The 26,800-nt window shown below is 50.8% G+C and overlaps 14 protein-coding genes and 1 non-coding gene across 15 annotated transcripts; 6 read left to right on the top strand and 9 right to left on the bottom strand.

The window, feature by feature from the left end:
- Positions 1 to 1,087: 1,087 nt before the first annotated feature.
- Positions 1,088 to 3,565, bottom strand: CC77DRAFT_573338 (bifunctional 6-phosphofructo-2-kinase/fructose-2,6-bisphosphate 2-phosphatase). Its single transcript, XM_018532284.1, has one exon. The coding sequence runs from the start codon at positions 3,433 to 3,435 to the stop codon at positions 1,120 to 1,122; it is 2,316 nt and encodes a 771-aa protein (XP_018379562.1). The 5' UTR covers positions 3,436 to 3,565; the 3' UTR covers positions 1,088 to 1,119.
- Positions 3,566 to 4,411: 846 nt separating this feature from the next.
- Positions 4,412 to 4,941, bottom strand: CC77DRAFT_1067190 (hypothetical protein; the record flags this gene model as incomplete). Its single annotated transcript, XM_018528967.1, has 3 exons — positions 4,412 to 4,560; positions 4,626 to 4,881; positions 4,933 to 4,941. 3 exons carry the CDS (start codon positions 4,939 to 4,941, stop codon positions 4,412 to 4,414), a joined length of 414 nt encoding a protein of 137 aa, XP_018379561.1.
- Positions 4,942 to 5,102: 161 nt separating this feature from the next.
- CC77DRAFT_573359 (ribonuclease H-like protein) lies at positions 5,103 to 7,035 on the top strand. Its single transcript, XM_018532286.1, has 3 exons — positions 5,103 to 5,438; positions 5,520 to 6,209; positions 6,271 to 7,035. The coding sequence occupies exons 1-3, from the start codon at positions 5,371 to 5,373 to the stop codon at positions 6,941 to 6,943; spliced, it is 1,431 nt and encodes a 476-aa protein (XP_018379560.1). The 5' UTR covers positions 5,103 to 5,370; the 3' UTR covers positions 6,944 to 7,035.
- On the top strand, positions 7,036 to 8,007 carry CC77DRAFT_573342 (hypothetical protein). Its single transcript, XM_018532285.1, has one exon. The coding sequence runs from the start codon at positions 7,128 to 7,130 to the stop codon at positions 7,740 to 7,742; it is 615 nt and encodes a 204-aa protein (XP_018379559.1). The 5' UTR covers positions 7,036 to 7,127; the 3' UTR covers positions 7,743 to 8,007.
- Positions 8,008 to 8,013: 6 nt separating this feature from the next.
- CC77DRAFT_1025997 (hypothetical protein) lies at positions 8,014 to 8,698 on the top strand. The gene has a single exon (XM_018526173.1). It carries the CDS (start codon positions 8,269 to 8,271, stop codon positions 8,548 to 8,550), a length of 282 nt encoding a protein of 93 aa, XP_018379558.1. The 5' UTR covers positions 8,014 to 8,268; the 3' UTR covers positions 8,551 to 8,698.
- A 1,129-nt stretch (positions 8,699 to 9,827) lies between these two features.
- CC77DRAFT_1067187 (hypothetical protein) lies at positions 9,828 to 10,229 on the top strand (the record flags this gene model as incomplete). Its single annotated transcript, XM_018528966.1, has 1 exon — positions 9,828 to 10,229. The coding sequence occupies one exon, from the start codon at positions 9,828 to 9,830 to the stop codon at positions 10,227 to 10,229; it is 402 nt and encodes a 133-aa protein (XP_018379557.1).
- Positions 10,230 to 10,437: 208 nt separating this feature from the next.
- CC77DRAFT_1025996 (hypothetical protein) lies at positions 10,438 to 11,722 on the bottom strand. Its single transcript, XM_018526172.1, has one exon. It carries the CDS (start codon positions 11,664 to 11,666, stop codon positions 10,497 to 10,499), a length of 1,170 nt encoding a protein of 389 aa, XP_018379556.1. The 5' UTR covers positions 11,667 to 11,722; the 3' UTR covers positions 10,438 to 10,496.
- Positions 11,723 to 12,161: 439 nt separating this feature from the next.
- Positions 12,162 to 14,306, bottom strand: CC77DRAFT_573298 (putative benzoate 4-monooxygenase cytochrome P450). Its single transcript, XM_018532282.1, has 4 exons — positions 13,896 to 14,306; positions 13,740 to 13,836; positions 12,797 to 13,689; positions 12,162 to 12,744 (listed from the first exon to the last, which is right to left on the bottom strand). The coding sequence occupies exons 1-4, from the start codon at positions 14,037 to 14,039 to the stop codon at positions 12,301 to 12,303; spliced, it is 1,578 nt and encodes a 525-aa protein (XP_018379555.1). The 5' UTR covers positions 14,040 to 14,306; the 3' UTR covers positions 12,162 to 12,300.
- Position 14,307: 1 nt separating this feature from the next.
- CC77DRAFT_573314 (kinase-like protein) lies at positions 14,308 to 16,419 on the bottom strand. Its single transcript, XM_018532283.1, has 2 exons — positions 14,676 to 16,419; positions 14,308 to 14,618 (listed from the first exon to the last, which is right to left on the bottom strand). Exons 1-2 carry the CDS (start codon positions 16,152 to 16,154, stop codon positions 14,376 to 14,378), a joined length of 1,722 nt encoding a protein of 573 aa, XP_018379554.1. The 5' UTR covers positions 16,155 to 16,419; the 3' UTR covers positions 14,308 to 14,375.
- A 44-nt stretch (positions 16,420 to 16,463) lies between these two features.
- Positions 16,464 to 16,546, bottom strand: CC77DRAFT_t102. Its single transcript has one exon. It is a non-coding gene; the product is annotated as a tRNA-Thr (tRNA).
- A 138-nt stretch (positions 16,547 to 16,684) lies between these two features.
- On the bottom strand, positions 16,685 to 17,902 carry CC77DRAFT_949345 (hypothetical protein; the record flags this gene model as incomplete). Its single annotated transcript, XM_018535249.1, has 1 exon — positions 16,685 to 17,902. The coding sequence occupies one exon, from the start codon at positions 17,900 to 17,902 to the stop codon at positions 16,685 to 16,687; it is 1,218 nt and encodes a 405-aa protein (XP_018379553.1).
- A 562-nt stretch (positions 17,903 to 18,464) lies between these two features.
- On the bottom strand, positions 18,465 to 20,098 carry CC77DRAFT_1035789 (MFS general substrate transporter; the record flags this gene model as incomplete). The annotated part of the gene is made up of 2 exons (XM_018526962.1): positions 18,465 to 18,713; positions 18,776 to 20,098. The coding sequence occupies 2 exons, from the start codon at positions 20,096 to 20,098 to the stop codon at positions 18,465 to 18,467; spliced, it is 1,572 nt and encodes a 523-aa protein (XP_018379552.1).
- A 1,170-nt stretch (positions 20,099 to 21,268) lies between these two features.
- Positions 21,269 to 22,851, top strand: CC77DRAFT_1083026 (hypothetical protein; the record flags this gene model as incomplete). The annotated part of the gene is made up of 6 exons (XM_018529375.1): positions 21,269 to 21,457; positions 21,510 to 21,592; positions 21,643 to 21,823; positions 21,873 to 22,341; positions 22,390 to 22,530; positions 22,584 to 22,851. The coding sequence occupies 6 exons, from the start codon at positions 21,269 to 21,271 to the stop codon at positions 22,622 to 22,624; spliced, it is 1,104 nt and encodes a 367-aa protein (XP_018379551.1). The 3' UTR covers positions 22,625 to 22,851.
- On the bottom strand, positions 22,614 to 23,053 carry CC77DRAFT_1025991 (hypothetical protein). The gene has a single exon (XM_018526171.1). It carries the CDS (start codon positions 22,979 to 22,981, stop codon positions 22,793 to 22,795), a length of 189 nt encoding a protein of 62 aa, XP_018379550.1. The 5' UTR covers positions 22,982 to 23,053; the 3' UTR covers positions 22,614 to 22,792.
- A 1,963-nt stretch (positions 23,054 to 25,016) lies between these two features.
- On the top strand, positions 25,017 to 26,711 carry CC77DRAFT_912457 (hypothetical protein; the record flags this gene model as incomplete). Its single annotated transcript, XM_018533649.1, has 2 exons — positions 25,017 to 25,886; positions 26,262 to 26,711. Coding segments are annotated over 2 exons (1,320 nt in total), but the record flags the coding sequence as incomplete, so codon positions are not given.
- Positions 26,712 to 26,800: the final 89 nt, after the last annotated feature.

Raw genomic sequence — 26,800 nt, 5'->3', positions numbered from 1 at the left:
CGTCCCCCCTTTCCAGTTCTCATGTTATTGTTTCCAGGTAATTCTTGTAAGCATCGGAGCCGGACAAAGCTTTCCCTCTCGTTTTTCCACTTATAAAAGGTTTTGGATCCAGACATGGCAATCGTTCACATGGACTTGACGAATATCATTTTGTGAGGTAGTCGGGGGAGAGCGTACACATGCTGGGTCTCGTCGATATTTTTGGAAGAAGAAAGCCGGAACACACATGTCTGGCTCCATCTGATGTTTTTGGTAACGGTTGGGCGGAAGTATAGAGCACTATGATAGAGACCAGAGAGTCTTAAATAGCCGGTCCACGAAAGCCACGTGCGGAGGCTTAAGGATCTTTAGACAGGAAATGTTGCTGCCATGTGGATGTGGTATCGGATTTTGTTTGGATCTCGCTGGCGGAAGCTTTCCATACGTTGAATTAGCTAGCGTTTTGGAAAGAGGGAAAGAGGATATTTGTATGGCTTTTCGTACATCCGAAGGCGTCAATAGCCTTTTGGAAAACAAAATCACGAGGCCAACATTTGGGCGGAGGTGCGTTATTTTGGAGAATAAGATGGACAGTTACGGCGTAGAGAAGACAGAAGAGAGCATCCAAGAGAGGGTTTATATACCCTCACCACCACCCACTCCATCATCAGACGACACCTCCTAATGCACATATCACTGCTATCACATGGATCGCAAACACCATCTTTTGAGTGAAGTAAAGACATCCTGTCTAATCATCATTGCGTCATACCACCCCTCTATCTATCTATCGTACGCCCACCCCATCGCCCATGCAGGATAAATGATGAAAAGAGAAAGAGAAAAGAAGAAGAAGAGAAGAAAGACGCCTGTAAATGCCCAACAACCATGATTCATAGCCATGAAGCGTTGCATCAAACCATACGAGGGGCATCAAAGAAACCATTACGAAAGGGGAGGAGGAGCAATAGGAGGAGGTTTAGAAAAAAACCCAGCCAGCACCCAACACAAAACATCCCGAAAAGTAATGTAAACCCCCCCTACCCCACGCACACATACATCATCATCAACATCTAAAACCCAACCATAATAATACAAATCATCCATCTAATCCCAGTCCCAAGCCCATCTTTCCATCTCCTAGTTGTTTGCCATTGGCGCGCCCCTCCTCAGCTTGTAATCCGGCAGATGATCAAAGTCATCTGTCTGACTGTTGTACCTCCAAGCCTTGAACTCAACGCCATATGGCTTAGGCTCAAGCTGGTACAGCATGCCGAGCGGGCAATCCAAATCCGCCACATCCTCACGCTTCAGGCCCTGGAAGTACGCCAACAGTACACGGGCAACACTCCGATGTGTGATGAGCAGGCAGTGATCCGTCATGCGCTCTAGCTCTACGATGACAGGACGGATACGGTTGATGACGTCGAGGTAGCCTTCACCACCGGGGCCGGGGTAGCGGTAAGCCAGCTTGTCACGGCGCCGTTGGAGGTATTCGTCTGCATATTTTTTGCGGATTTCTTCGTAGGTGAGACCCTCCATGAGACCCGCATTCAGCTCGTCCAGCATGCGCATTTGTTTAAGTTCGAACTCTTCGTCGCAAAAGTATTGGCCAGTTTGGATACCGCGCTTGAGCATCGAGGTCCAGACGCAGAAGTTGCGTTGTTCAAGCTCGTGGCTGTAGTAGGGGTTTGGAGGGGTGTGGTCGCCTGCCACTGGGGGGAAGTGGGTATTGGCCATCTTGTCTGCTTGTCGAACGGCCCAGTCTTTGCGCTGTGCGGCAATGAAGCGTGTCATGGCCTTTGCGTACTTTTGTCCGTTCTCGCTAAGGTCGGAGTCACCGCCAATCTTTCCGGCAACATTGTCCTCTGATTCGCCGTGTCTGGTTATCCAAATCATACGCGGTGCAAGGTTGAAGTTGAGGAGGTAGTAGACGGCTTGGCCTGCAAGGAAGCCCTTGATTTGATGCGAAATCATCTTTCGGCCAACATCCACCATCTTGACGTAGGGCATGTTGTTGTCCTCCTCATAATCGCCGATTGGAACATAGTTCTTCTCGTAAATGGCAACGCGCTTCTTGAAGTCTGCCAAGGCTGCGACTGGGTCCTTGTCTGCGTAATCTGGACCTGATAGCTTCAGGCGCATGTTGGATTCCAGGAGATTCTGATCACGGCAAACGCTCTCGACGAACAAAACGTTGAGTTCTGGTCCAGCACGATCTCGTATCCGCTCCATGATCTGCTGTCGTCGCGCCAGCGTACTGTTGGTCGCATCGAATATGCCCACAGACCCACTGCCCTTCAGAATGTAATCCAGCAAATCGTCCAGAGTCTCCATAGCGCATTGCTCACGCAAAGCCGCTGCCCTTTGGTTTTGTGGGTCGAAAAAGTCGGCTGACTGGTCCATCGACTCTTCCTCCTCGGTTGCCGTCTCATTGTTCGGCGAAGGCGCCTTCGGGCCTGGCGATGTGACTTCGACTCGTGGTGGTGGTAATGGTGGGCCGTCCTCGTCCTCCGCAATGGCCGTGCTACCCCGGCGTGGGTCCGGCATGTTCTGTGGGTCTATGGGCCCATCGTGCGCGGGGTCGCCATTGATAAGAATTTTCGCAGCGATCTGCGGAAGTGAGTCTTGATGTTCCTCAATGGCCTGCTTGACGTGTGAGGAGACGCGCTCGAGGTTTGCTTGTGACAGCCTGAATCCACTGTGACTCGCAGCTACTCTCCGCTTCTCTCCCACATTGAAAATCTTGGTATCGTGCTGCAGCCAGTTCAGATAGCGTGCCATCTTCTTTGTAATGTATGATTTGCCTCGCGCGGGCAGTCCAACCATGACGATGACAAGCTTGGAGCCGACATCTCGCTGTGCGATCTTGCCGTCGGGGGAGACCTTGGATTTGGTCAGGCCGGGGATATCGAGCGTGGTAGGCCGTAATCGCGGGGTCGACGTGGTGGAGCTATTGCGTGTTAGGGCGCTGTCACGGTCAGCGAAGTAGGAAGCGCTCTGCGACGGCGGTTTTCCATACTCCCGCGGACTTCCCGGAACAGATGGCAGTGGGGTGTCACTCAAGGCAGTGCCCACGCCATCCTTGGTGACCAAACTCCCATTGTGGTGCTGTTGGTTGACTGGATTCGGGACCGCTTTCAGCTGGCCATTTTGGAGGGCGCTCTCCTTGAGAGCCTGCACGTTCTTTGCAGGCGCAACAGCAGGAAATTTTGGCTCAGCGGATACGGCGCGGGGAGTGAGGTCGTTGTCGTTGTTGGTGTTTGGCTGCTTTGCGTTGTCGAGGGGTAGGGTGAGTTTGCTCATTACAGATCGGGCGTATATGGAGTGGGAGCTGAAGCGGCGGTTTGGAGTCGAGGTATTTGAGGAAGCTGAGGATCGGCGGCGATGCGAATGCTTGTGATGTACAAGCTCGGTCACAGTCGGCGTCGGGACTGCTTCCATGTTTGGCGTCATGCCAAGATGTCGAAATACTTATCAAAGGCTAGCTTGGCCGCTGCACACTAAGATAGGACCCAAGGCTCTGGATGCAGGTTGCTGTTGCCGCTGCAAGACTGTGTGGGACTGGGTTGCGCTGGGGAGACGGTCGAAAAGGCTGTGTAGAAGAAGAGTTCCTGTCGAATTGTCGCGTGAATTTCAGAGTGCAGGCTTGTCGGGCCGGTGACCTTATCAAGGGATCGATATGACTGTTCGGAGTCGGCCTTTGGTTGAGAGGGCTAGGAACCACGGGTGCGCCGCTTGACTAGGCCGCCGGTGGTAGCGGAGGGCGAGTTTTCAGAAACGCGCGCAAACGCGTTGAGCAGTGCATGGTGAGCAGTTTTTATCCTCCAGTCTCGACGGTCAGATTGTGCGAGGACAAGGCGCGACTTGTCTGCGCATCGCTGTCCGAGTACAAACCGCTTGGCACGTCTTCTTGCTGGAAGCGGACAACCCCACAGTCCGATACCGAAACGAAAGCCAATCATTCTCACACGCCTCCCGCTGCACCTCGAGACGACCAAGATAGCACACAACTACCCTGATCTGATCCTTTACACGCAGACACGGGCTAGACAAATTCCAAAGTAGCTCTGAGCGAGGTGACAGTCTCGGTCGTTGCACAACGTTCCATTCCTCTCATGGTGATTCCGTGCCATGTTGACCAGTTCCTGGGTGGATCGCGCAACGTCAGCGTGCAGCTACACACTCCACTGTTTCTTGTATAGGTAAAAGTCCTTGGCACTCATATACATACACGACAATGTATTTCCCCAGATTTCCAGAAGTAGTTTCCAGACTTCTTTCCAGATGAAACCTCCGCATTGTGGAGACCCTTTGGTCACCTGCCGTATGTCTGGGACGGTACCAAGGTAACGTCGTCATCTGTGCTGAAAGCACTCGTCGAGATAACGTGACCGTTCATCACGATCCAAAGACGTCAGTGATGAGATGCTCATGTCGCCAGTTTGAGCGTCAGTACCAACAGACAGATGTATGCTGAGACGCTTAATGCCGTCAACACAGTGACCACATTGCCGGATGTTCGGAACTTCTTCCTGTGCAACCCATCCTCACCGACTTCTGAGAAGAACTGTTTGTTACCTATCTGTTGTCAGCAGCCACACCTGCGTCGTCGTCATACATCTGCACCATGACTGTCAACTGACCTTGCTGTCGCCGGAACAGACTAATAAACAGAATGCCAGCGCCGTAGACTGCGAACAGTGCACCGATCGAATAGAATTCGGCGGTGAAGATCTTGAGTACTACGAGCGCAAAAGAAAACTGGCCGATTGCTGTACGGACGTATGCGCCCTCAAATGTTCGCTGTGCTGCGCGAATCTCAACCAGCTCTGCACTTGTCAACACGACTGATCGCGCGCGATGCAGGTGAAGGCGGTAATTGTCTGACGCGTGACGGCCCTGGATATTGTGAGCGGCGACATTTGTAGACACGCATCGTCAGAGTCCTACTTCGAACATGATTATTTTGTCGTGTTTATCGAGAGTGCAGATGAACGTGTTTAGTGGTGAAGTCGCTCCGATCAATTGCTTGATGCGTGACGTAGTGGGGTTAGAGCTTCCGAGGTTCAACCACGGCGCGTCCAACGGCTCAGGACATACGCGTTTTCATGGCCATGATGTGTGTGGTTCATGGCATAACCTAAAATCAAAACCTATGTGCTCTATCAATTCCGTATGATCCACGATGCTGTCGGGCTTGATCAAACGCGTTAGCTTTTTCTCAAGATGAGGCTCGACAGGTTGCTTGCTGCAGGGTCCAAGCACCTCCGAAGCTGTCGCCGCAACCACAAACAATGCAGCGAGAAGTCCATTTCAACAACGCTCTATACTGCAATTCACGCTTTGTAGTCGGTAACACTCCCAGTATCCCCTCTGTGTCATTGTCGCATGCTACATAGCGCCTCGCGAATCTTTACTCGGCGCGGCATATGTTCTTCACCTGGAACGAACCTATGGTAAGTTTGTCACGCTAGAGAGGCCCTCAATACCACGTCAAACCTTCCATGTCGCAGACCAAATCTGACTGAGGCGATTAGGTGCTCTAATATCCGCCGCGATCATTTTATCCATCCCTCGTCCAGGTCATCGACTACGTTCTGCCGCCCATTTCCGCCGTGGACCGATTATCCTGACACGTACATAACCGAAGAGGGAAAGATGGCAGGTGGAGGAAAGCCGAAGTTCTATGGAGTAGCCGCCGGACGCAAACCAGGCGTGTATACAGATTGGCCGACTACGCAAGCGCAGATCAGCGGTTTCAGTGGTGCCAAACACAAAAGCTTCAAGACAAAAGAAGAGGCCGAGGCTTTTGTTCGTGGCATCAGCGCACCCATCAGCCTACGAGGAGATCTCTCTGCATCCAGGTCCCCATCGGCGACAGATCATCTGGACAGGAGCACGGAGGTATCGGAGAGTGCACCCAAGCGCCAAAAGAAGGAGGATGCATCGCCAGCACCCCTCTTGGACAACCAAGACATCAAGTTCGAGCCTGGCCTCGGCCCCCTCCCGCTCAACGCAGTAGATGGTTTCGACCCGAGCCTCAAGCTCGACGACAAAACAGGCAACATCAGAGTCAAGACAGACGACGAACTTGGGAAAAGGAAGAGACAGCCGACAGGGGATTTCAAAGGCCCCGTTGTTGTATACACAGATGGTGGTTCGCGGGGCAATGGCAATGCAGGTGCGAAAGCCGGTTGTGGTGTCTACTTCGGCCCAAGAGATCCGAGGTCAGTATCATGGCAAACAGCATGTGCTACAGCCTGGAGCATTTGCTGACGTTGAACACAGGAACGTCCAAGAACCTCTCAAGGGCGATGTCCAGACCAACAACCGAGCCGAACTAGTCGCAATGGCCCGAGCAATTGACCACGTTCCCATCGATCGCGACCTTCACATCATCAGCGATTCAGAATATTCCAAAAATTGCCTTACAAGCTGGGTTGCAGGCTGGGAGAGGAATGGCTGGAGGAACAGCAAGAACAAAGAGGTGGTGAACAAGGATATCATCCAACCCATTTTGGCAAGGATACGGGAACGTGAGAAGTGTAAAGCTCAGACTCTCATTACCTGGGTGAAGGCCCACGCGGTAGACGAAGGCAATATCGCAGCAGATGCACTGGCCAACCAGGGCATGGACAAGTGGACCACTGAGCTTGCGTCAGGAGAGGTCTTTGATATGTCAGAGACCCTCAGGACAAAATACAGAAACCCCAACGATCCAAAAGACGAATTCGACGATGCAGAAGAGATCGAAGGTTTGTTCCGCGAAATGGCAGAAGAAAATCCAAATGGGTTTGAGGGCGATCCTCTAGCTCAACATGATCCAAAGCCCAACGATGTCCCACAACAAGGTGTTGCAGCTGCCGCGCAGGAGATCGAAGGTGCATGGCCTGATGACCCACAACTCCCCTCGAATGTGAACGGCGAGCAGAAAGAGCCGGAGTTGGAAGTCACGAATTAGACGATTTTCATAAGTCGGAAACCAAGCATGAATATGGTTGGATGACGTAAAGGCACCAATCTCGACAACAGGACGCTGCAAACCGTCGTCGTGGATTTGTACGACTGGATTTACTTGGGAAAAGATCAGGGTGCAGGCATCGACGGTAATTTGGGTCATCGTGATACCCATACGATAGCATACCATGTATCAGGTACAAGATTGGCTGGAGCCAAGAAAGTCAACCACGGTACAATCGCGAGGGACAGAATATTCCAAAGATATAAAACTGAGGTATTTTCCAATACTGCAATTCTTGCACACTCGCACACGGCTTCGGTTACGATCATACCACACTACAGCCTTACATACACCACACACTCAAGCACACTATCCCATGTCACCCAGTCCCGCAATCGGCGCGTTCGTCTGCCCATCCATCGAGGATTCCAAACACCAAAAAATGACGTCCGCCATCGAATCTGGCACGTTCATGTACCTATACAACCCTCAAAGACACCACACAATGATATACGATCCCGAACTTGGCACGAGCGCCTGTGAATGCAGCCACCAAAAGTCCAAGTTCCAGAGCGTGATCAAGAAAGTATCATATTGCATAGTCGTATGCGCCCATGTCTCCGCCGCCATAACCATATTCATCGCTAGCTTCCTCACAATTATGAGCTGGAAACATCCTCATACTGTACAACAATGGTTTGAGAATGGATCATGGGGGGTCATCATCTGGAGCTTGTTTGTTGTGAACGTCTGCATGTGCTTGGTATTGGAAATCTCGTATACGATGCTCGATGAGTAGATGGCCGACAAGGGACGGATAAGAAGGTGTGGTGAAGCACCATCTGGAGAGGCTGGCTAGTGACGCGGCCGTGATGTGGCAACCAGACTATTCAAGCGTGACTGTATTCCCGGAAGATGGGTCCGACTTAGTTGAGAGATGAATGCACATCTCGGATCACGATCCGGGATGCTCGCCACACACTAGTGACTAGTCCCACACTCGGATGTGACGGCCATGACAACCCATAAGGCCACCCACTACTATACATAATAACTGATACCTACATTTACTCCACTCTTTGTCGTTGTCTGCCTTCGTGTTTTGCATTCCCATCTAAATGCAACCACCATTTACTCTACAATTACACAACCTCATGATCATCACATTTTGTTGTCTTTGCCAAAGTCTACTATTACATAGGATGTCGAACGAATCCGTAGACAAGCACCTCAAAAAAGGCCGTATCGGTTTTTGGTTGCTAGTGGTCGCTGCGGTACTGCAAACATCCGTTTTCATCTCGAAATGGATCGAAGGCAAGCATACAATGTTTGACGCCGCTGCAGTCGTCAATGCATGTCTGTTGTGTTGGTGGGCTTGGGGAGTAGCGAGGAAGAATGAGAAGATAGCAAGAGAGATGGTGGAGAATGGCGGAGTTGCCGATATCGAGAAGGGCAATATGTGCAAGAGGGACGAGAAGGAGAAGGCGGGCTTGGGAGGTATAACAGAGGAAGGGAAACAGGGCTCGGAGGTAACGACAGCAGAGATAGAGGAAAAAGCGTTGAAAGAAGAGACGACGACGAAGGAGAAGTTGGAATTGGAGATGTAGGGAAGGAGCGGCTTGCTCATCGTTCTGGACGCTGGTGCGCTCAGATACGACTTCCTCGAACAGTGGATCGTCTGGCAGCTACAATAACGCGCCAAGTGATTACAGATCTTCAACAACTTCGCGTCAAGCACGAATTATATCATTCTATCCCTTCTGATATCTGATCGACCCTTGCCAACCTTCAGAGCGTCATGAGTTGGCTCACCCTGTGCACTGAGACCATGGAAGTCCTTGACAGCTACTTTCAGTCACGTCTACCAAGGATCAATTTCCTCGTATCCATAGTGACTAGGGAGGAGCCAGTCAAGTCGACCACAAATCTCACACTACCTACGCAAAGTCTTCTGCATCAAAGACAGAAAGTTGCAGTTACAGAATCTATAACACTTCCTTGCGTCAGTTAGTAACCTTGTGAAATTTTACATCCCTTTTTTTGCACGAAACGGAAATTCTCGCCTTTCGGCTCCCGCGACTCTGTCCACAACAATGCTTTCCACACGCAGAGACACCTGCCACGCGCTCATTTACTACTTCTCTGCATACGCAGTCTGCGTCATCACCATCGTCTTTGCCGTCTACAGCCTTGCAACCGCTTACCACCTTTGCTGCCTCGAGTTCGCAGTCGGAAACGGTCCTATCATATTTTCCATACGGTCCATCCTCATTTCAACGTCCATCTTTCCTCTGGGAAAATTTGTAGTGGAAACATATTACATGTTCTTCCATGGACTTGGAGATGTTGTGGATGGTGAAGATGCTCAGTAAGCAATCCGATCCTGTGTCCAAACGAGGCAAAGAAGATGGTTAGCCTTCAAAATATGAGCGATGTTGATGGCGTATCGTTCATTTACTGACATTTGCAAGGTTGCGCCGCGTATGTATGAGACCCTATCGCAAGTAGGTTCCATCGAAACAAGCCAAAATCTTTCAATCAGATCGTTTCCCAATAGAACAAATCTTCAGCAGACCCAAAGACACATTCCACATTGTCGTGGAGACCCTCATTCCAGCCTTGGCTTGAGTGATACCGAATTTGGTAGCGAGGTTACATGGATATGATGCTTACGCTTTGCACACAAATGAGCAAGATTTCCTATCCGTGGTTCATCTTCGAGTAGTGATGGGTCATCTATTCTCAACCATTGAACCTTTTATCAGAAGCGGGAATCGTTGAGCAATTCTGTTCCCTATCCTCGTCACGACATGCAAGTTGCTTCAATGCGATAGAAGCAATAATAAAGACAACCATCTCACCAGCGGCTCTCACAACAACAACCATGCAATTGATGCCGTTCGCCGTAGCTGGCGGTATTGCCATAACTTCCTTTTCGCCAGGGCCCTCGAAGACCGCTACTAGTACTCTTGTACCTCCAGAGTCTTCAATAACGACTCCACCAGGTGTTTTTTCGATGCCCATGTCTAAGCTATCCTTGAACATGGGTCACGGTCCTGTTGTCTTTTCACGAACCAGTGCGACAGTGCCAACATCTACATCTACCCCAACTGTTGTCGAACGTGGAACTGGTCTCTCCCTCGAATCAACAAGCCGTGAGATACGGTATGTCGATGAACCTCGGCAGAAGTGTACTGTTCATCTCCACGCTGCAGGAGAACTTCGAGATCCCAGAGGCTATACAGAAGGTATCCAATCCGGCCAACGACCTCTGCTCAACAGCTGACGGATCAGCGACCGGAATCATACGAACAGCCTACAGCGTATCGGGATTGGAAATCGACAGGACCCAAGCTTTCTAAGATGTATGAGCTTCCAGACTGGCCAGTAGTACCGCCAAGACCTCGTATACATCATAGTAGACGAGGCTGCGACGTCTAAATCTCTCATAATATACAAACGAAGAGGAGAAAAGGATAACGAGAGATAGTAGGGGGATAGTTAGATTCTAGGAACTGATAACATGAATGGTCTAAGACTCGTTTGACTCTCATCAAGCGGATCCTGAGCCTGTCTTGTTGTACAGCCAGTCCAGTTCCGGCCAGGCAGCTCTTATCTCGTTTGTGCCACTTAGAATACCTTCACCTTTCCCCAATAGACAACCTTGGAAGCTTTCTACAAGTGTTCGCGTAATCTTGATCATTCTGTCCGCACTGACTGCTCCCTTACCACCTGAGATTCCGAGTCCCTGCTTGAATACAATGAGATCGGAGAAGTCAGTGTGATTAGACTTCCCTCCAACGTTTATCTCTTTGGCCCAGGTCGATTGCTGCGCATCGAAGTCTGCAAACTGTGGATTACCTTTGTCGTATGCCGAACTCAAGATCAAGCTGGGTATGCGTAGGTCTGCAGAAGAGTCGTTTGCAGCAGCCGGGCCCCAGAGACTTCCGTCCATGTTCAGAGCGCCGAGGATTCGATGCTTGCGTTTGGATGTGTGATTACGTTGGTGTAAGATCTGACTGAGTGCTGCAGAGCCACCGAGCGAGTGACCGAAGAAAGAGAAGTGTGTAAGGTTGAGGGGTATCGATAGATGTTTCGAGAGAGCGGGCATGGCTTCGAGGACTGCGTCTGCATCCGTGAGGCGGTATTCATGCACGCGCTGTAGGAGCTGGACTCCTTCTTCTGTGTTTGTATCATAATCGAATGGCAAGCCTGGAATGCCGGTGCCGTCGGGTAGCTGGAGGTACGGTTGCTCGTATGGATGATCCATGGTCACTACTGAGTATCCATGGGACACTAGATCGGAGATAAGGGCATGGAACACCTGAGATGGCGGTCCAGCGAAGGGCGGGCTGAAGATGAGTGTCGGTAGGTTCAATCCTTTCCATTCTTTCAAAAGGAGTGGCTCGGCTTCGTAGGCTGTACGGGCGGTGACGTTGCGAAATGAACCATTGGGAAGTCCGAAATATGTATCATAAAGACTAGAAAGTCCACTCCAGATGTACTTTGATGGTGAAGCCTTTTGTTTGGTCGGATAAAAGATGTTGAGTAGAATGGAGGTTCCAGTGCCGTTAGGTGCAACAGGGTCGTCGAAAGTGATCTTTGGCAGGACGTGGGCTTTAGAGCCGACGCTGAACAAGCCCGTTGGGGGAGGAAGAACGAAGCTGTCTGAAACCGCAACGATGCTCGCTACACTTGCGATTATGGGAGCATGAAACCTCATATTGATTGTGTCTGATGGAAGCTCAATATTGGCGAGCTTGCAAACTTGAGCATCATGGTCAACATGATATTCTTAGGTAGATAAATCTGAACTGCTGCCTTGGCGATGAGCTGAAACCGATTAGCTGGGTAAGGCGACCATCAGTCCAACATGGCGGTTATGGAGCTTCCGCATTCGAGCAAGTCTGCCTTGAAACCTAGTCCTCATTCAGCAATGAATGTCGTACAAGCCGCAAGAACGATAAACAAGCTCACGGCTACTGGTGGACACATGAACGATGTGAGCAAGCTGCGTACCCGAGCAACCTGTCCTGTGGTGGCTCTCCACGCTTCTAGTATTTAATACTTCACTAACCATTTAGTGATCCGTTTGGCTCTTGTTTATTTGAAGCCCATTCAATTACAAGCGTGTTCTGCGCAGCTACGCATAGGTGACAGACGTGAGAAATAAACGACGTGGTGCGCAGGAGGGTCTGCACCATTCCACTTGACTCTCTCGAAAGAGCCGTCCCTATCCAGAGGCCTGCCAAAACACTACACACAGCAGGAACTCAACTTCGAAACATGGTCATTACTTCATGCGAAAACCATCGTTCTTGACCCCAGTCGACTGACCGGCATACTGACGTTCGCGATTACGCCTCCACCTCCGCCACAACCTTGACTTTCACGCCCTCGCTTTTCAGATCCGTCATCCCCAAAAAGCAATCGTAAGTCGTCAACACATCTCTGCTCTCAACGGTATCATAGATCTCGAACTGAAACTTTCTCCAAATCATCGCCAGACCAAGATATAGCTCCGACGTTGCCAAATTCATGCCCAAACAATTGCGACTCCCGCGCCCAAAAGCGAAGAGATAACGCGTAAGTTTGGGGTTTTCGATCCAACGCTCTGGGCGAAAGGCGAAAGGTTCGGGATATATGGCGGGATCCATGTGAAGAAGGTAGGGAGATTGCGTGACGGGAGTTCCTCTGGGGATGGTATACTGCGCGTATGTGAGGTCTTCGGCAGTAGCGACGCGGGGTTGACGGGAAGAGACACCGTGGGCGCAACGTAGGCCTTCATTTATCACCGCGGTCTCAATGACATGTTAGCATATCTGGTCGTGTTGTATAGTGAAGGTGGCTTACTAGGTAGGGCAAAGCTTCCAACTGCCGGAGTAAGACCTCGTGATTCACCGTTGGCATCACCGTCTCTAGCTCCCGTCTAAGTTTCTCGCCTATCTCGGGATTCTTGATCAGGTAGTAGGTAGTGACTGCCATAGTCCGTGATGTTGTCTCTGTTCCTGCACCGAGAATGACGCTTGCATCCGCCATCAACCTTACTGGATGCTTCTCTTTCTCGGGAAGTTTACAACCAACATCATCCCTTATGTCATGAAATATAGTCCGCCTAAGATCCTTTGTTTCGTTTACACCATCTTCCCGATTCATTATGCGCTCGATTCTGCCCAGGATTTGGTAAAGGTAGCCATTCAATTTTCCCGCCCCAGCATCCAACTTCGCAGCTATGTGCGGCGGCAGGTCGAGGAGGAAGTTGAAAATCGTGGGGAACTGGCGAGCGAATGGCACTAACTGCATTCCGTCGTGGAAGATGGTCAGCCAGTCTTTACCATAGTCATCATTGTCTAAGGTCTTCATTGACTCGCCGAAGCAGTATTCAGAAATGACATCCATAGCGAAGGCGGCATATGCATCATTGAGGATCACAATACCGGCGTGCGGGCCCTGCTTTTCCATTTCACCTTCGAAACGACGTAGGAGCTTCTTTATGTTATTCACAACGAGCCCTTCAAGAGCCTGAACAGAGCGCTTGCTGAAGAAGGGGGATACAGCATTTCGTCGCATCCTATGCTTATCGTGGTCCATCGTTTCAAGTATGGCGCCCGCCCAAACCTTGGAGCCGGTGTGGTGCGACCAGCTACAACGGTCACGCTTGTGGTTGACGCCGGACGCGTAGATGGTGTCGAAATAGTCTGCATCGTGAATATGAACCTGTAGGGGGTTAATACGGATGATGGGTCCTGTCAATATTGTGAGAACGAGACATCAAGTGATGGCGATGAAGACTTACCATATTCCTCGTGTAGCTGTTTGATCTTCCAGAGGTACTGGAATCTATGCGGATAGATCTCATAGTAGAACTCGTACCAGAAGCTGAACGCTGCCAACTACATGCCGTCAGTTTCACCATGAGAGTTTCCACTTGGTAGAACCGTGGGATTCAAACCTTTGGCCCAGGAATCTTGGACAGGGGATGAAAATACACCCTATGTATGCCTATGGCCAGCCAGTACAGTAGCCATATACAGAACAAAGACGCGACGACCGTCTTCGATTCGATCTGACGAGATAGTTCCGAGAGGTGATCCATTGTGGATGGAAAATTAGATTTGCTGTGGACGCGATTGCAGCCCAAGTGGGGTTCTGCAAGCTATATGTACACATATCGTAGATGTTCTAGACATAGGGTAGGACAGCGCCATGGGGCGTTAAGTATACCATTAGCTCTCGCGTCAGCGTCATGGGCGGGGCTGGATGTCCGGCGCTTCATAAAGCTGCAAACGGCTAGCGCTTATCGTGAGGCTGAGACACTATGCAGCCCATGCGAGCCAATCATGTGAGATGGGAAATCGCAGATGAATGGACGAAAAATTGTCTGTTGGAAATACTGTAGCGGTTCTTTGCTTCGCTTCCCTTATCTCCTACACTAAGATGCTCTTTGCACAATGAAGGACTGCGTGATGCTGTAATCTCCTGGGCCAAACTTGCTCAGCCAAAACAATGGCATCACCCTTTTGTCATTGGTCTTTGGCACCGACTGAGCTATTGAACTGGTCCATATAAAGCCTGGGCGAAGAATTAAACATGCACTGACGCCATGGTCACGATGGACGTCAATTCCGCAAGGCAATGAGTGGAAGATACGATGACTTTTGGAAGTCCGTTGGGCCTATTGACATCAGTCTTAGTTATTATTTTGTCAGGATGAGTTCCCAGAGCTACTTACGGCAAACATCTGGACAGATTGAATGAGGTTTTCGTCGACATATCCGATGTGAAATGTCCAGATGTTCTGATATGGTGGGAGCAAGTACGTTCTACCAAACGTGATATTAATCATGACCTCGGTGCCTAGAATTGGTAGCATTGCCCTGCTCTGGTTGCGGAAAGCCTCCTGATAGCAACAGTCTCGATAGATGCCTGGCTCTTTAGACGACTCATACAGCGAACGATAAGCGGAGCACTTACCACTTATTATAGCAACATCCCACTCAACTATACTAGCGGTTGGGCGCTTATCTACCTCTACATCCATCATCGAGCCTACCAGGCCCGAGAGATATTCTTCAATACTTGGCGTATCTTGCGGGTCTGACCAATCGTCTTCAATGAGCCAGACTTTCACATTGTCCAAATTCGACTGGAAGGATCGGTCATTCCTACTCCTGAGCGTTACACTGAGGTCTAGTGAACACTCAATACAGAGTATCATGATCTCGAAGAAGATACAGCCCATCGAGAATATATCTGCTGCACGCCCACTAGGCTCGAATCTCGCAACTTCTGGCGCGAAGTATTTTGGTGTGCCTCGTTCTCCATTGTCCGTGACACTGGTGGTTAGCACCGAGAAGTCTGTCGCAGTGCCAAAGTCTGTCAGCCATAAGCCATTCCTCGAGAGCAAGATATTAGATGGCTTCAGGTCTTTGTGCTTGATGTCAGACTCATGGATATACGCCACTGCGCTGGCTATACAGCCAATCGTGCTCTTTAGAAAAGCTACCGCTGAGTCACGGGCCAATGTTGTTACGCCTCCGAGTAGGATTCCAAGTGCTTGAAGCCTTGCCTCTCGTTCCTCTGTTTGTTCCGTCCATTCCTCTGACAGCTTGAGAGGCAGTCCTTGTTCCAACAGAATCGGCTTCTGCAGCCAATCGACGTCTTCGAGGAGGCTGGCGAGGTCACAAGTCGCGACTGGCCACAACAATAATCCGAGAAACGGGCCGTGCGTATAGGTACCCATCAGCCGAATGATATGACGATGCGAGAGTTTCTTGATGACCTCAATCTCCCGTCTTTCTCTTTCGCCTATCTTGCGACGACAGTATTTGCGCTTCCACGCGAGCTTGACACCATTACAGCTGGTTTCGTACACTCCACCGTGCATACCATGCCCTAGAAATTTGCCTTGTGTGAGGGGAAGCACATCAGACTTATTATAATCAACGTGAGAAGTCCCGTGGCCAGACCAGTCCAATGATACACCATCGATGTATTCACAAGGTGGCTGTTCGGTCAGGGGAGTAGTAGCCCGTTGGAAGGCGTAACCTGCCCAGCGTTGAATGTGGTCGACGTCTGTTTCCTCGTTGAAGGCTGATCGCTCGTTGGGATGGTCAATCGTGTTACGCACGGAGAAGAAATTGTCAAGCTGCTGGTTTTCTTCATCGGTTAACAGATCGGGGCCATAATCGGGGCGGGTAGAGGTCGCCATGTAAGAAGCTAGCAGGACGGTCTGATATTAGTGCAGTCGTGGAGATAGCAAACTTATCGCAAAACGCTCAGGCTGTAAGAACTCCGGTGATCACAGCAATGTGTTAGCCTTCGAAGGCGGGGTTTTCCAAGCCACAATATGCAGACCAGGGTAGCAGTCCTACCCAATCATCGTTCTTCAAAAGTATGCACCTAGTGCTCTTGTCTGAGCATCGCATTTGGCTTAGTGTAGGCTGATGCTGTGCATTCACTGTCGGAAGGTATGATGGATCGTGAAAGAGGCAAAAAGGAAAGCCCTGGTAGAACCTACGGCTCAATTCCAGGATCGAACTGGAGATCTTCGCATACCATAGAAGCTACGAGTGCGACGCCTTGCCACTTGGCCAATTGAGCCCGAGTTATTACCGATGGCGGATTGATAGATGATATACACAATCATTGAGAGTGAGAAAATCAGAGCATGGCCAGCTTCACCAGAGGTTCCGAGGTGTGAATGTCTACACGCTACGTAGGCAGCAAACAGAGCCACCCTCACCCAGAGGCCTCGCGTTGATTGCGGATACTCGTCTTGTCCACATTACTGATCAATGCATCCCTCCATTCTTGGTCTTTGAGTATGCTCCGTACCCTGGCTTCCAACCAGTCGGTGTTTCCCCAGAAACCCCAGCTGGCCTGGAAGCGCAACCAGTCTACGAGGGCAGTCTCCCAATGTCGCACGAAGATGGACCAGGTGTACTCTTGTTTGCCGACCTCTACCAGTCTCTTCCAATATCGCTCCAACAACTGCCTTTCGCCTTCTTGCATGGATAGCTCCGATGGGATATGCCGATCGGCAACGAGCATGTTCAGTGGAACGGAGCAGGTGAAGAACTTTGCTAGATCGCAGACTCCAAGGCCAAGTCCAACATATTGGAAGTCGTAGAACGCGACCTCTTCGCCGAAGCTGCTTGTGAACATGTTTTCAGACTTCACGTCACCATGTATAAGAGTTTGATAACCTTCGATTGGTGTCCAACCGACAGCTTTCGGCGAGAGGAACGCAGCTGCTATTTCGGATATGGAGACATCTTCACCATCAACCCAATCAGTTAGTGGTTCGTTCCATTCTGAGTCGTAATCTGCCGCCAGGCTGTCATACTCCTTCCGGCGCGTCGCCAAATACGTATATCCACCGTTCAGCCAGACCGACTTGTTCGACGCGTCTTGTCCGTCGCGCTTCACCTCCTCAAGTGGGGGCAGTACGAGCGAAGAAGAGTCCAGAGACTTGACGCGAGACCACCAGAAGCCATGGAACCCAGACAACCAGTCCAGCGCTGCATGAGCCTGGATTGTCGTGAGCACGTTGCGCTTCTCTCCAGCCACGGGATACTGTTGCCGGAGATCGCTCAACAGCATTGCAGTCATTGAGGTCCCATCAGTATTGTGCTTGTTGATGCTAGCCAGGCATTTCGCGACCGGTAATGTTGCTGGCAACTGTAGGGCGAGGTGGCTATAAAAGTATTGTTCGACTTGGTAGCTCAAGATTTTTCGAGAGTGACCTTCGTCATTGGCCTTGGTCGGTGGGGGATTGACGAGCTTCAGTATGTAGGGTTTCGGCGCATCTTGCGAGCCTATTGGATTAGCTAACACGCGACATATCTCGCCGTAGCCGGCCCAGAGTGATTGGATGGTTTGTAGGGAGTGCAGCTGCAGCCCATTCTCAGCAAGAAGAGCCGATGCTACTCCATCTGGCGATATTCGAGCAGGCATTGGATTTGTTGACGGTCGCAGCCGAGCGTACAGAAAGGGCAACAGGAAGACTGAGATGCACGGAATCAGGAGGTAGGCGATAGTTCGCTGGGTACGTGTGATCATCCGAACGGCGGAGAGTCGAAAGTAGCGAATGTGTATGGCATGGACACAGTCAGACGTCTAGCATTGGCGGTCTAGATCGCAGTCCGAGGGGCACGTCAAAAGTCAATGTTCCGACGACGTGACGCGACACGTTAGTCATGCGTAGCTTACATAAGTGTCACTTCTGAATCAGGATCCAGTCGATACTTATCTTGCTCGTCTTGTAGCCTCTCCATATCGACACTTTTCGAGCGATCTCCAAGCCTCTCGCAATTAAACCCCCAAAAAGCTGTCATCATTTTCGAGAGGCTATCTCTGACTGAAGCTCTAAACAACAGCGCCGACTGAGCATTGACAGAAGTCCAGGCTCGTGAAACAATCACATATGGCCCGGTAGGGCTATTTTCATTGATCAGAATGGTAAGATTAATATCTTCTATTAACAAGAAATTTAGGTACAGCCACAGTGCTGATCAAGCTACAGCAAATACTGGAAGTAGATGTTCTCCTTGTCAGTCATATCCTGCAGACCGTTCTCGCCATGAACTTCGGCACCAGCCTCGTGAAAATGACCGCTCATCGAATGGTCGATAGGATCTCTAGGAAGACCGGCTGCTTCACGCTGATCGCACTTCTTCTTCTGCATCCAGGTAATTAGGACAATTTGAGCGATGACGACACCCCAAAGAATGCACCAGATTGCCAAGATACCCTTGAGAGCATTGACCTAGAAAGACGTATGGTTAGCGACGAGCTTCGACCTGAACGTTGGAACAGGGTATTACTTACGTATTGCGGCGCGAACTTCGCATCGAAGATGTAAGGGGTGATGATGTTGCCAATAGAGTTGCCAGCGTTGAATGAGGTATAGTAGATAGCCTTCTTGGTCTGTCCGGCACAGTTGGCACCCATCCAGGAGATGAGAAGAGGGTTAATTGCATATACGAAGGCGATCAAGTAGTAGCCTGCAAGTAGACCGCCCTTGTTGGAGGGGGTTTTCGGAAGCGCCACCAGCAAAGCGACACCGACAATGACGATGGTGACAAGGCCGAGCAAGAAGGGGGACTTGCGCTTGAATCGGTATGCCAGATATGACGCAGCAAGGATGGACACAAACTGAAGTGCTCCAAAGGGCATATTCAGTAGAACGGCTTCATCCGCATTGAACCCGGCCAGGTTCTTGAGGATGATGGAACCAAAGACCGAGGAGACTGAAGCGCCCGCGTTGACGGCAATAACCATAATCATGTACAGCCAGTACTTGAGTTCAGTAACAGCCTCAATGACGTGCTTCCAGTTGAACTTGTGCGAGACAATACCCTGTTGATTGGCCTTCAATCGGTCGACGGCCTTCAGGCGATCCTCTGGCGACAAGAATCGAGCCTCTCCAGGACTGTCGTGGGCCCACCAGTATGTGATGAGGCCGATAGCGATGGTCAGGAGTCCGAAGAAAAGGTAGACGATCTGATACCGGTAAAGCGTAGATGAGTGGATGCGGCCGAAGCCATAGACGATGGGTGCACTAATCAGGGTGCTAAGACCATAGCAGCTGTACCAGCAAGCTACGCGGAATGGCTGCTCGGAACGCCTGTAAAACGCAATGGTGATCATCGAGAACAGCGGAATGACTGCAGCCTCAAATGCACCGAGGAAGAAACGCGATGCGAGCAACCCGGCGTAGTTCCTGGAACCACCAAGACCGCCGGCAACTGAGATACCCCAGCAGGTAATGATGACGGGTAGGACGTGGCGGTATCGAAGCTTGACAAGTATCCATGCCGCCAAGGGTTGCACACCGAGTTGCGCGTAGTATCCAATGTTGCCGATGTTTGAGTACTCGTTGCCACTAAGATGCGCGTCTTCTTTGAGACCATAAACAGCTGTTAATCCGATGATTCCCTTGTCAGCCGATTGCAGGAAGTAAACCATGCAAAGAAGCGATAACATCCAAATGTCCGTCTTGCGGAGAATGCGTTTGTTGTCTGCGTCGGAACAGAGGTGAGCATCGCTTAGGCCTGTCTCCTTGCCCTCCTCGTAAGCCACGGCGTGGTCAATTGAGATATCGGAAATGTGCTCCGCCTCATGAGCGCTCGGCTTCTCGACTGTAGCCATACTGCAAAATCAGTCGTCACAAAGATGGAGTGAAGAGGTGATCCGGGGATGGGGTGCAGTCTGGGGTATCAGTCTGGGGTAGGCGTTTATATGCTTTCATTAACGCGACGCCAGGGACGCCAGCGGGAGCCGGTTCAACGGCGCAGCGGACGACATTTTTCCTCCAACGACTCTGCGCGCACTAGAGGGAGTATTACTGGAATTGCGCCTGCTCGCGAGCTGTGCTTACTCCGGAGCATGCGAGTTTGTTGTAGCCAATGAGCCGGCCTAAGGAGACACCTTGACAGCAACCGGCTAAATCGATACACGGAGAGGTACTCGTGATACGCCAATCGTCCGCAGGAACGTCGCGCTGTGACCTGGACTAACGGCTCGGACTTCAAGAGACCGAGGGTGGTATCAGGGCTTATTGAAAGGGAGCTGGGCTCGTACCATTTGACCTAGATGCGTTGTGTTGTGTGGGGGAGAGCCAGGCGTATGGTCAGCATGTGTCTATTGCTCTACTGTATAGCAGCAGAATCCATCGCGTGGCGACCTGTCCATTCCCCCGGAATCGTCGTAGCACCGGGACGGTCAGAGCTTAGTGCATGAGATGGTGCTACTAAAGCTCTCAGCGCTCATCAACCGGTGGATGTGACACTCTTCATTGACTCGACTTTATGCTCGATCTTCTTTGACGTTAAGAACAAGACTCTGTGGAGCGAACAAGACTTTCTTGACCAAAGGACAAGCTTCTGGCCAAGAGAGTCCAAGGTGGCAATCCCCGGATCCCACAAACGCCACGGTTGGAGTCATTAACCGCGTTACGTCATCATTCCCCAAAACTTCCACCAACAGTGAGCCTGCCCTAGCGCCACGAAACCCTCCAATGTTTACACGCGATACAATCTGTTTGAAACCACAACTCGAGTTCAGGAGAAATTATATGGGCGTGATGTTCGATATTATAACACGAAAGTCGGAGGAACGAGTCGCTTCACGATAGTCAGCGGAGTCGGAATCACGACCCCACATATGCGGCTCCACCATCTCTCGAAAATGCGGGGTAAACGTCATAGTAATTAGGAACGTCGCGGATGTGCTGGGAAGCATCGAGAAAGATCCATCGAAGCATTGCAATTTTTGTGACCCACGTACTGAACAATAACAAGGATCCGGCGCCAAATTGACATGACCGACCCCAGAAACAACACTGCAAGTCAGCGCTTGACGCAAATCAAAGACTTTCTCACCATGAATAAGACCGCGACTACCATACCCTGGGACCCGGATTCCACCAAATTTCCGACCAGAAAAGAGCTGCCGCAGATCCCTGGTGCTCCGCCAGAAGCTGCTTGGGTTTGGGGCGACAACGACTACGTGCGTGCGACCAGACTCTAAGCTTATCGCAAACTATACTCACCAACGTCAGATCGGTCGTCTCAATCTCTTGACACCCACACGTGTGGCAGCGGCTGCAAAGGAGATCAGAAGCGGCGAAATCGTGCCTGTGAAGTGCGTGTCGCCCTGATGCATCTCGTGCGCTCCAGCTAATTGCGATGCAGCTTGCCTCTCAACGTGCCGAACGTGCCGGCATTTGGCCGCGAGCCCTTCCAACATGAGATTAAGACCCTGGCGGAAGGACTTGCTTACGATGATATCTACCACATGAACACACAATCCGGTACCCAATGGGACGGTTTTCGACACTTTGCTCATATGGCTAGCGGTTCATTCTACAATGGCGTATGTGCAAGGTTCCCGTTTTTGGAGGAGTTACTAACATAGGACGTAGACTAAAGGAAGCGATATTACGGGCCCAAACGCAAATCACAAATGCTCGATTCACCACTGGGCTGAGCACGGTGTTGCAGGACGGGGTGTTCTACTGGACTATCGCGGATACGCGCACAAGAAAGGCATCAATTACGACCCCTTTGACTACTACCCTATTTCATGGCAGGACCTTTATCAATGCGGCCAAGATCAAGGAGTAGATATCCGCCCAACAGCTCAGGGTGGTGATATCAAGCCTGGAGACATGCTATTCATTCGCAGTGGTTGGAAGGAAGCGTACGACAACAAGAGCGACGAAGACCGAACCAAGGCTGCACTACGACACGGCAGCGGCAAGGACGGCGAAGACGGTCCGCGGTTTGCTGGAGTGAGCCAGGAAGAGAAGATTCTCGACTGGCTTCACGACTCCTACTTCGCATTGGTTGCTGGTGATGCACCTGCTTTTGAGGCGTGGCCTACACACGAGAGTACGTTTTCTCGAGTCCTCGTTGAACGGCTTTGACTGACATCTTTAGACTACCATCTTCACGAGTACATCCTCGCTCTTTGGGGAATGCCACTCGGCGAGATGCTTGACCTTGAGAAGCTTGCGCAGACGTGCCGCGAGAAGAACAGGTGGTTCTTTTTCTTCACCTCTGCGCCAGCTAACTGCCCTGGTACGTAATCCACACGTGTGATGTGGCTATCCAGTATACTAATCATGTGACAGGCGGCGTCAGCTCACATGTGAACGGCACCGCAATTTTCTGAGTGATGCAACAGCATCTGGACATGATATTGGACCTGGGTACATTATTGAAGATCTATGAGAATGATCGCGTAGCCCATTTCACAGGCCAGTCTCTTTTAAACGACCCCACCAGGTAAAGCCTTCTCCAGCTAAGATCATATTAATCGCAAACCACATGAGAATGCTCACTACATTGTAATCTTTTCCTTCAAACTTCCAGACCTAGATTCTGGAAATGATCCGGGACATGTGGCGCGCTTCTTCCGGCGCGTGCTCTCTGGTGAAGTGACCTGTGCGCACGCGTAGACTTCAGGTGGAACAGCAGTCGCGTCTGAGGGTATCGACTCAAAGTCTCCCTTACTCCTTAGCAAGGGCATCGCGTCGTCGTAAGCAGATGCTTCACTCTTCCTATCTTCTGTCGGTACCTCAGCGTACTGATTGCTTCCGACCGTGCTATCAGGGTCATCGACAGGCATGTCTGTTGGTGGCGGCGGTGGTGGCTCGCGTGCTGGTGGGGCGACCTTCACCTCATCGACAGCGCCATCAGCCCGCGCGGTCCCGAACATGGACGAAGACCCAAAGTTGAGGTGGGTTTCTGGATTCTCCCTTTCTGGCGCAGAAGCACCGTAGGTCCAATCAACCTGCTCCAATGCAGTTCCTTCAACTCCTTGGCCTGAAGTTTCCATCCAGCTGCTGGTAGTAGGTGAGTAATCATCGACCTGGTCGTGAAGCGCTCGATGCGCCTCCGCTCTTCGCGCCTCCCAGTCAACTGTCGCAATACCGTGCTTGATAGAATCTGCGGCAGCCTTTTCAGCCTCTCGACTCGCTTTTTCACGACGATATTTGTAGCGTCCTTGTCTCATTGCCTCTGCTTGCCTATTCCTATCCCTGTAGCACTCTACTGACTTCGGATGCGTATGATACTGACAGCCAGATGACGACGAATGTCTCGCCATGTGCGAGAGGCGTCGTGTGGCCGTATCGAGTGCAGCGCAGATGAAAAACTCCGGCAAACTATGCGGATCGACGTCCGCGAAGCCTCTGGTACTATGATCGACCCAGCAATCAACCAAGAAATGCTGCAGCATCATTGGTATATGCTGTCGCTTCTCGCCAAAAATGTGCGAAATCGTATCAACGTCTGGACGTATACCCTTCACTATCTTCTCTTCAAGAAGATCCATCACTCGGTCAACGAACTCGATGTCCTCCAGCATGTACCCATGTATCGCTGCATTCATCAGTGGCCAGCATGCGATCCATGTATGTTGCGGATTGATGCCATCCGTATCAAAGTTGATATCGCGATAACGCGTTGGAATGATGCCAGTGTGTCGCCACAGTCGATGTAGTTCCGCTGCATCGGAGTCAACGTTTCGGCGTTTGAGCAGTGACACTAAGTCATCGCCATCCTTCCCTGGCATACGAACCAAACGTCGCGTCAAGTACCATGACTCTGGATTCTGTCTGCCGCATAGCACACTTACCATCGGTGGCCTAGATGTCTCTAGAAGCTTGTCTCGGACTGATCCTGGTGCGGCAGTCCGTGACTGTTGCGTGTTGGGCGACTCTTCGTTGAGGTAATCTGACTGCACCGGTCTTTGCATGTTTGTGTCAACTTCGTCGATAACGTCAAGGTCTCTGGGCAAGTTTCCACCTTCGAGAAGTGTGTGGTATGGATCTTGCCTTATTTGCTCTTCGATGTCTGCTCTACGGCGGGGCTTCTGATTAGTATCCTGAGTATGCTCACTTCCATAGAGGGTCTGGTCCACCTTCTTGTTCTTCTGTTTTCTTGGACTGGAAATCGGAACTTTGCTGGGAGAAGGCAACAGTTGTGACTTCTCAGGGGCCAAATATCCTTCTAGATTGACTCCTGGAAAGCTGGTGGAAATGCGTGGAGGGATGGTGACGCGCTCAAGCCGTCTATGTGTATCGCGCTTGTTTGATGAGGACATCTTCTCGGCGAAGATGTTTTCCAATCTCATTGGTGAAGCTGGTAACTGTCTTGGTTGAGTGTGCTGAGATTGATCTTCTGGTTTCAATCGTGTGCTGGCGTTGTGTAATGTGGACAACTATGCTGGGGCACGAGTGGTCATATGGACTAAGATTATCGTGAAGGGCTCATGCGTTTATCATCGACACATCTGTCACATTACTGGTACCAAGCAGATATGCTGATCATCTCCCCCTGTGATCAACCGTCACTGGAGGAGGTCAATCATTGGAGCATGGAGAGTACTCACTGGCAGTCATCCTTCCAACGACGTAGTTGGTGAGCTTGCAGCAAAGTCAACAAATCTAGAACTCGCGCATTATGTCGCAACCACTTTCGCGATCCCGTACCATTGGATTTTACAGTCAAAGCTTTGACGAGGAGTAGCGATGGTTCTGGGTGTCTCTATCTTCAAGTCAGTAACGTTCGTACTTGCAGGCCGAACAACACTCTCGGAGCATTGTCCCACAGAGCACATCGACGTCGATTACGCTATAGCCGAATGTTCGCTGTATCTGCAAATCTGCCTTCCACAACACGTGCGAGATGATCGACCTTTACTACCCATTCAGCTTGGCGACGTAGATCCCGCTGGCTTCAAGCTCTACATCGAGTGGCTCACCAACGGCTTCGTCAGTTGCTCAACTCAGAGATCAATGCGTCTCGACTCCTGCATCGACCTCATCTACGCGCACATCGTCGGATCAACATTCTCGCAACCGCACTTCCAAGACTATATCATCGATACGCTAGCTTCCGTTCTCGATCCAGCGCAAGCTTTCGATCAAGGAGTTCTCGAGTTGCTGTTCTTGGAAAAGCACGCGTCAAGCGTGCTGAGGAAATTCATCACTGACAAGATGTTTGGGCACGATAGACGGATGCTGGGCATGATGAGAAATTCTGTGGAGGATGCTGTGACCGCGCACAGTGCTGTCAAAGGCTGTGAATATCATATACATCAAGACGGGGTGTGCTATAAACAAGGAAAGGCTGACGAGGGTAAAGACATTACTGGTGATGCTAAGGTACTCGGAAAGAAGTGGGGTGTTGACGACGACCCGGAATTGAATGCGATGGCTGCACAATACTCGGGTGGAAATAATAAGACATCCACTGTCACAACAGAAAAGATGTCCCATAGTCCTCCAAAATCGACAAGGACTGTAAATACCAAGCATCGCAGCTTCATGGATAAGCATCAAGATCGAAACCATACTCGCGCAACCCAGTCGAAAAGGCCATCTTTGCAAATAACACTCTCATCAAAGCTGCACCATCAAGCCCATACAGTCCTTCCCAGCAGCCTCCTTAGTCCCCCTCTATCACTTCAAGCGTTGACTGCCGACGTAGACATCGATAAACCATTACCGCCTACACCATCGCCACATCAATCGCCGTTGCCGCTATCTTTCAGTTTGCCTGAACCAATGTTCAGAGACATGTATACCTTTGATGAAGGGGCCCTTCAAACACCCAGCACTCAAGACCTAGTACTCGAGTGTCTTGGACGTCTTTCACCAACACTATCTCGCACTCTTACTCAAGACCTAATCGAGGGAGACACCGCTCGCTCGGCCTCTTACGGCTTTAGACCCATTGATCCACCACGCAACCACACATCGCCAATTACATTAACAGAGTCTTTTGTTCCTGCAGCAACTCAGGCCTTGCCTTCACCACCCATCTCTGATGACTCTGCAACTCACCCTTCGTCATCCGAAGAGGACATCCCATCGTCTCTCCGCCCCGGGTTTACACTGCACACTTACATGCCAACAAAAGACTTGACTCTCGCACCTCTAACAACACCAGAGTCTACAATCCAGAGTTCACGCAATTCATCTTCGCAGAATGAACAACTCCACAACGCCGCGTCTTGCGTACCGTTGCTACCCAATACCGAGACTCGAACCATCATCCCTCGGTCCACAAGTCCACACACCCCAATACCGCCAGTCCAGCGACCCTACCATATATCCGCCACCTCTCCCTCTCTTCCACACTTCCGCCCACTGATAAAACGAAAACCTGCACCATCGCGCGGAACAGACTGGCTAGAGCAACAGTACACGTTATTTGCGCTACAAGGAACGCAGGGGTTTGGCTTGAGAAAAGGTGATCAGAAGAATGTGAGGAGAAGTCGGTTTATGGATATATTGGGCAGTGTTGGGAAGATGGATGGAGACGGTAGGAAGGGATAGGG

Source organism: Alternaria alternata, assembly GCF_001642055.1.
Source record: "Alternaria alternata strain SRC1lrK2f unplaced genomic scaffold CC77scaffold_34, whole genome shotgun sequence".
Taxonomy (NCBI): domain Eukaryota; kingdom Fungi; phylum Ascomycota; class Dothideomycetes; order Pleosporales; family Pleosporaceae; genus Alternaria; species Alternaria alternata.
Note: the sequence above shows the minus strand (reverse complement) of the source record. Positions and strands in the feature narration are given on the sequence as shown.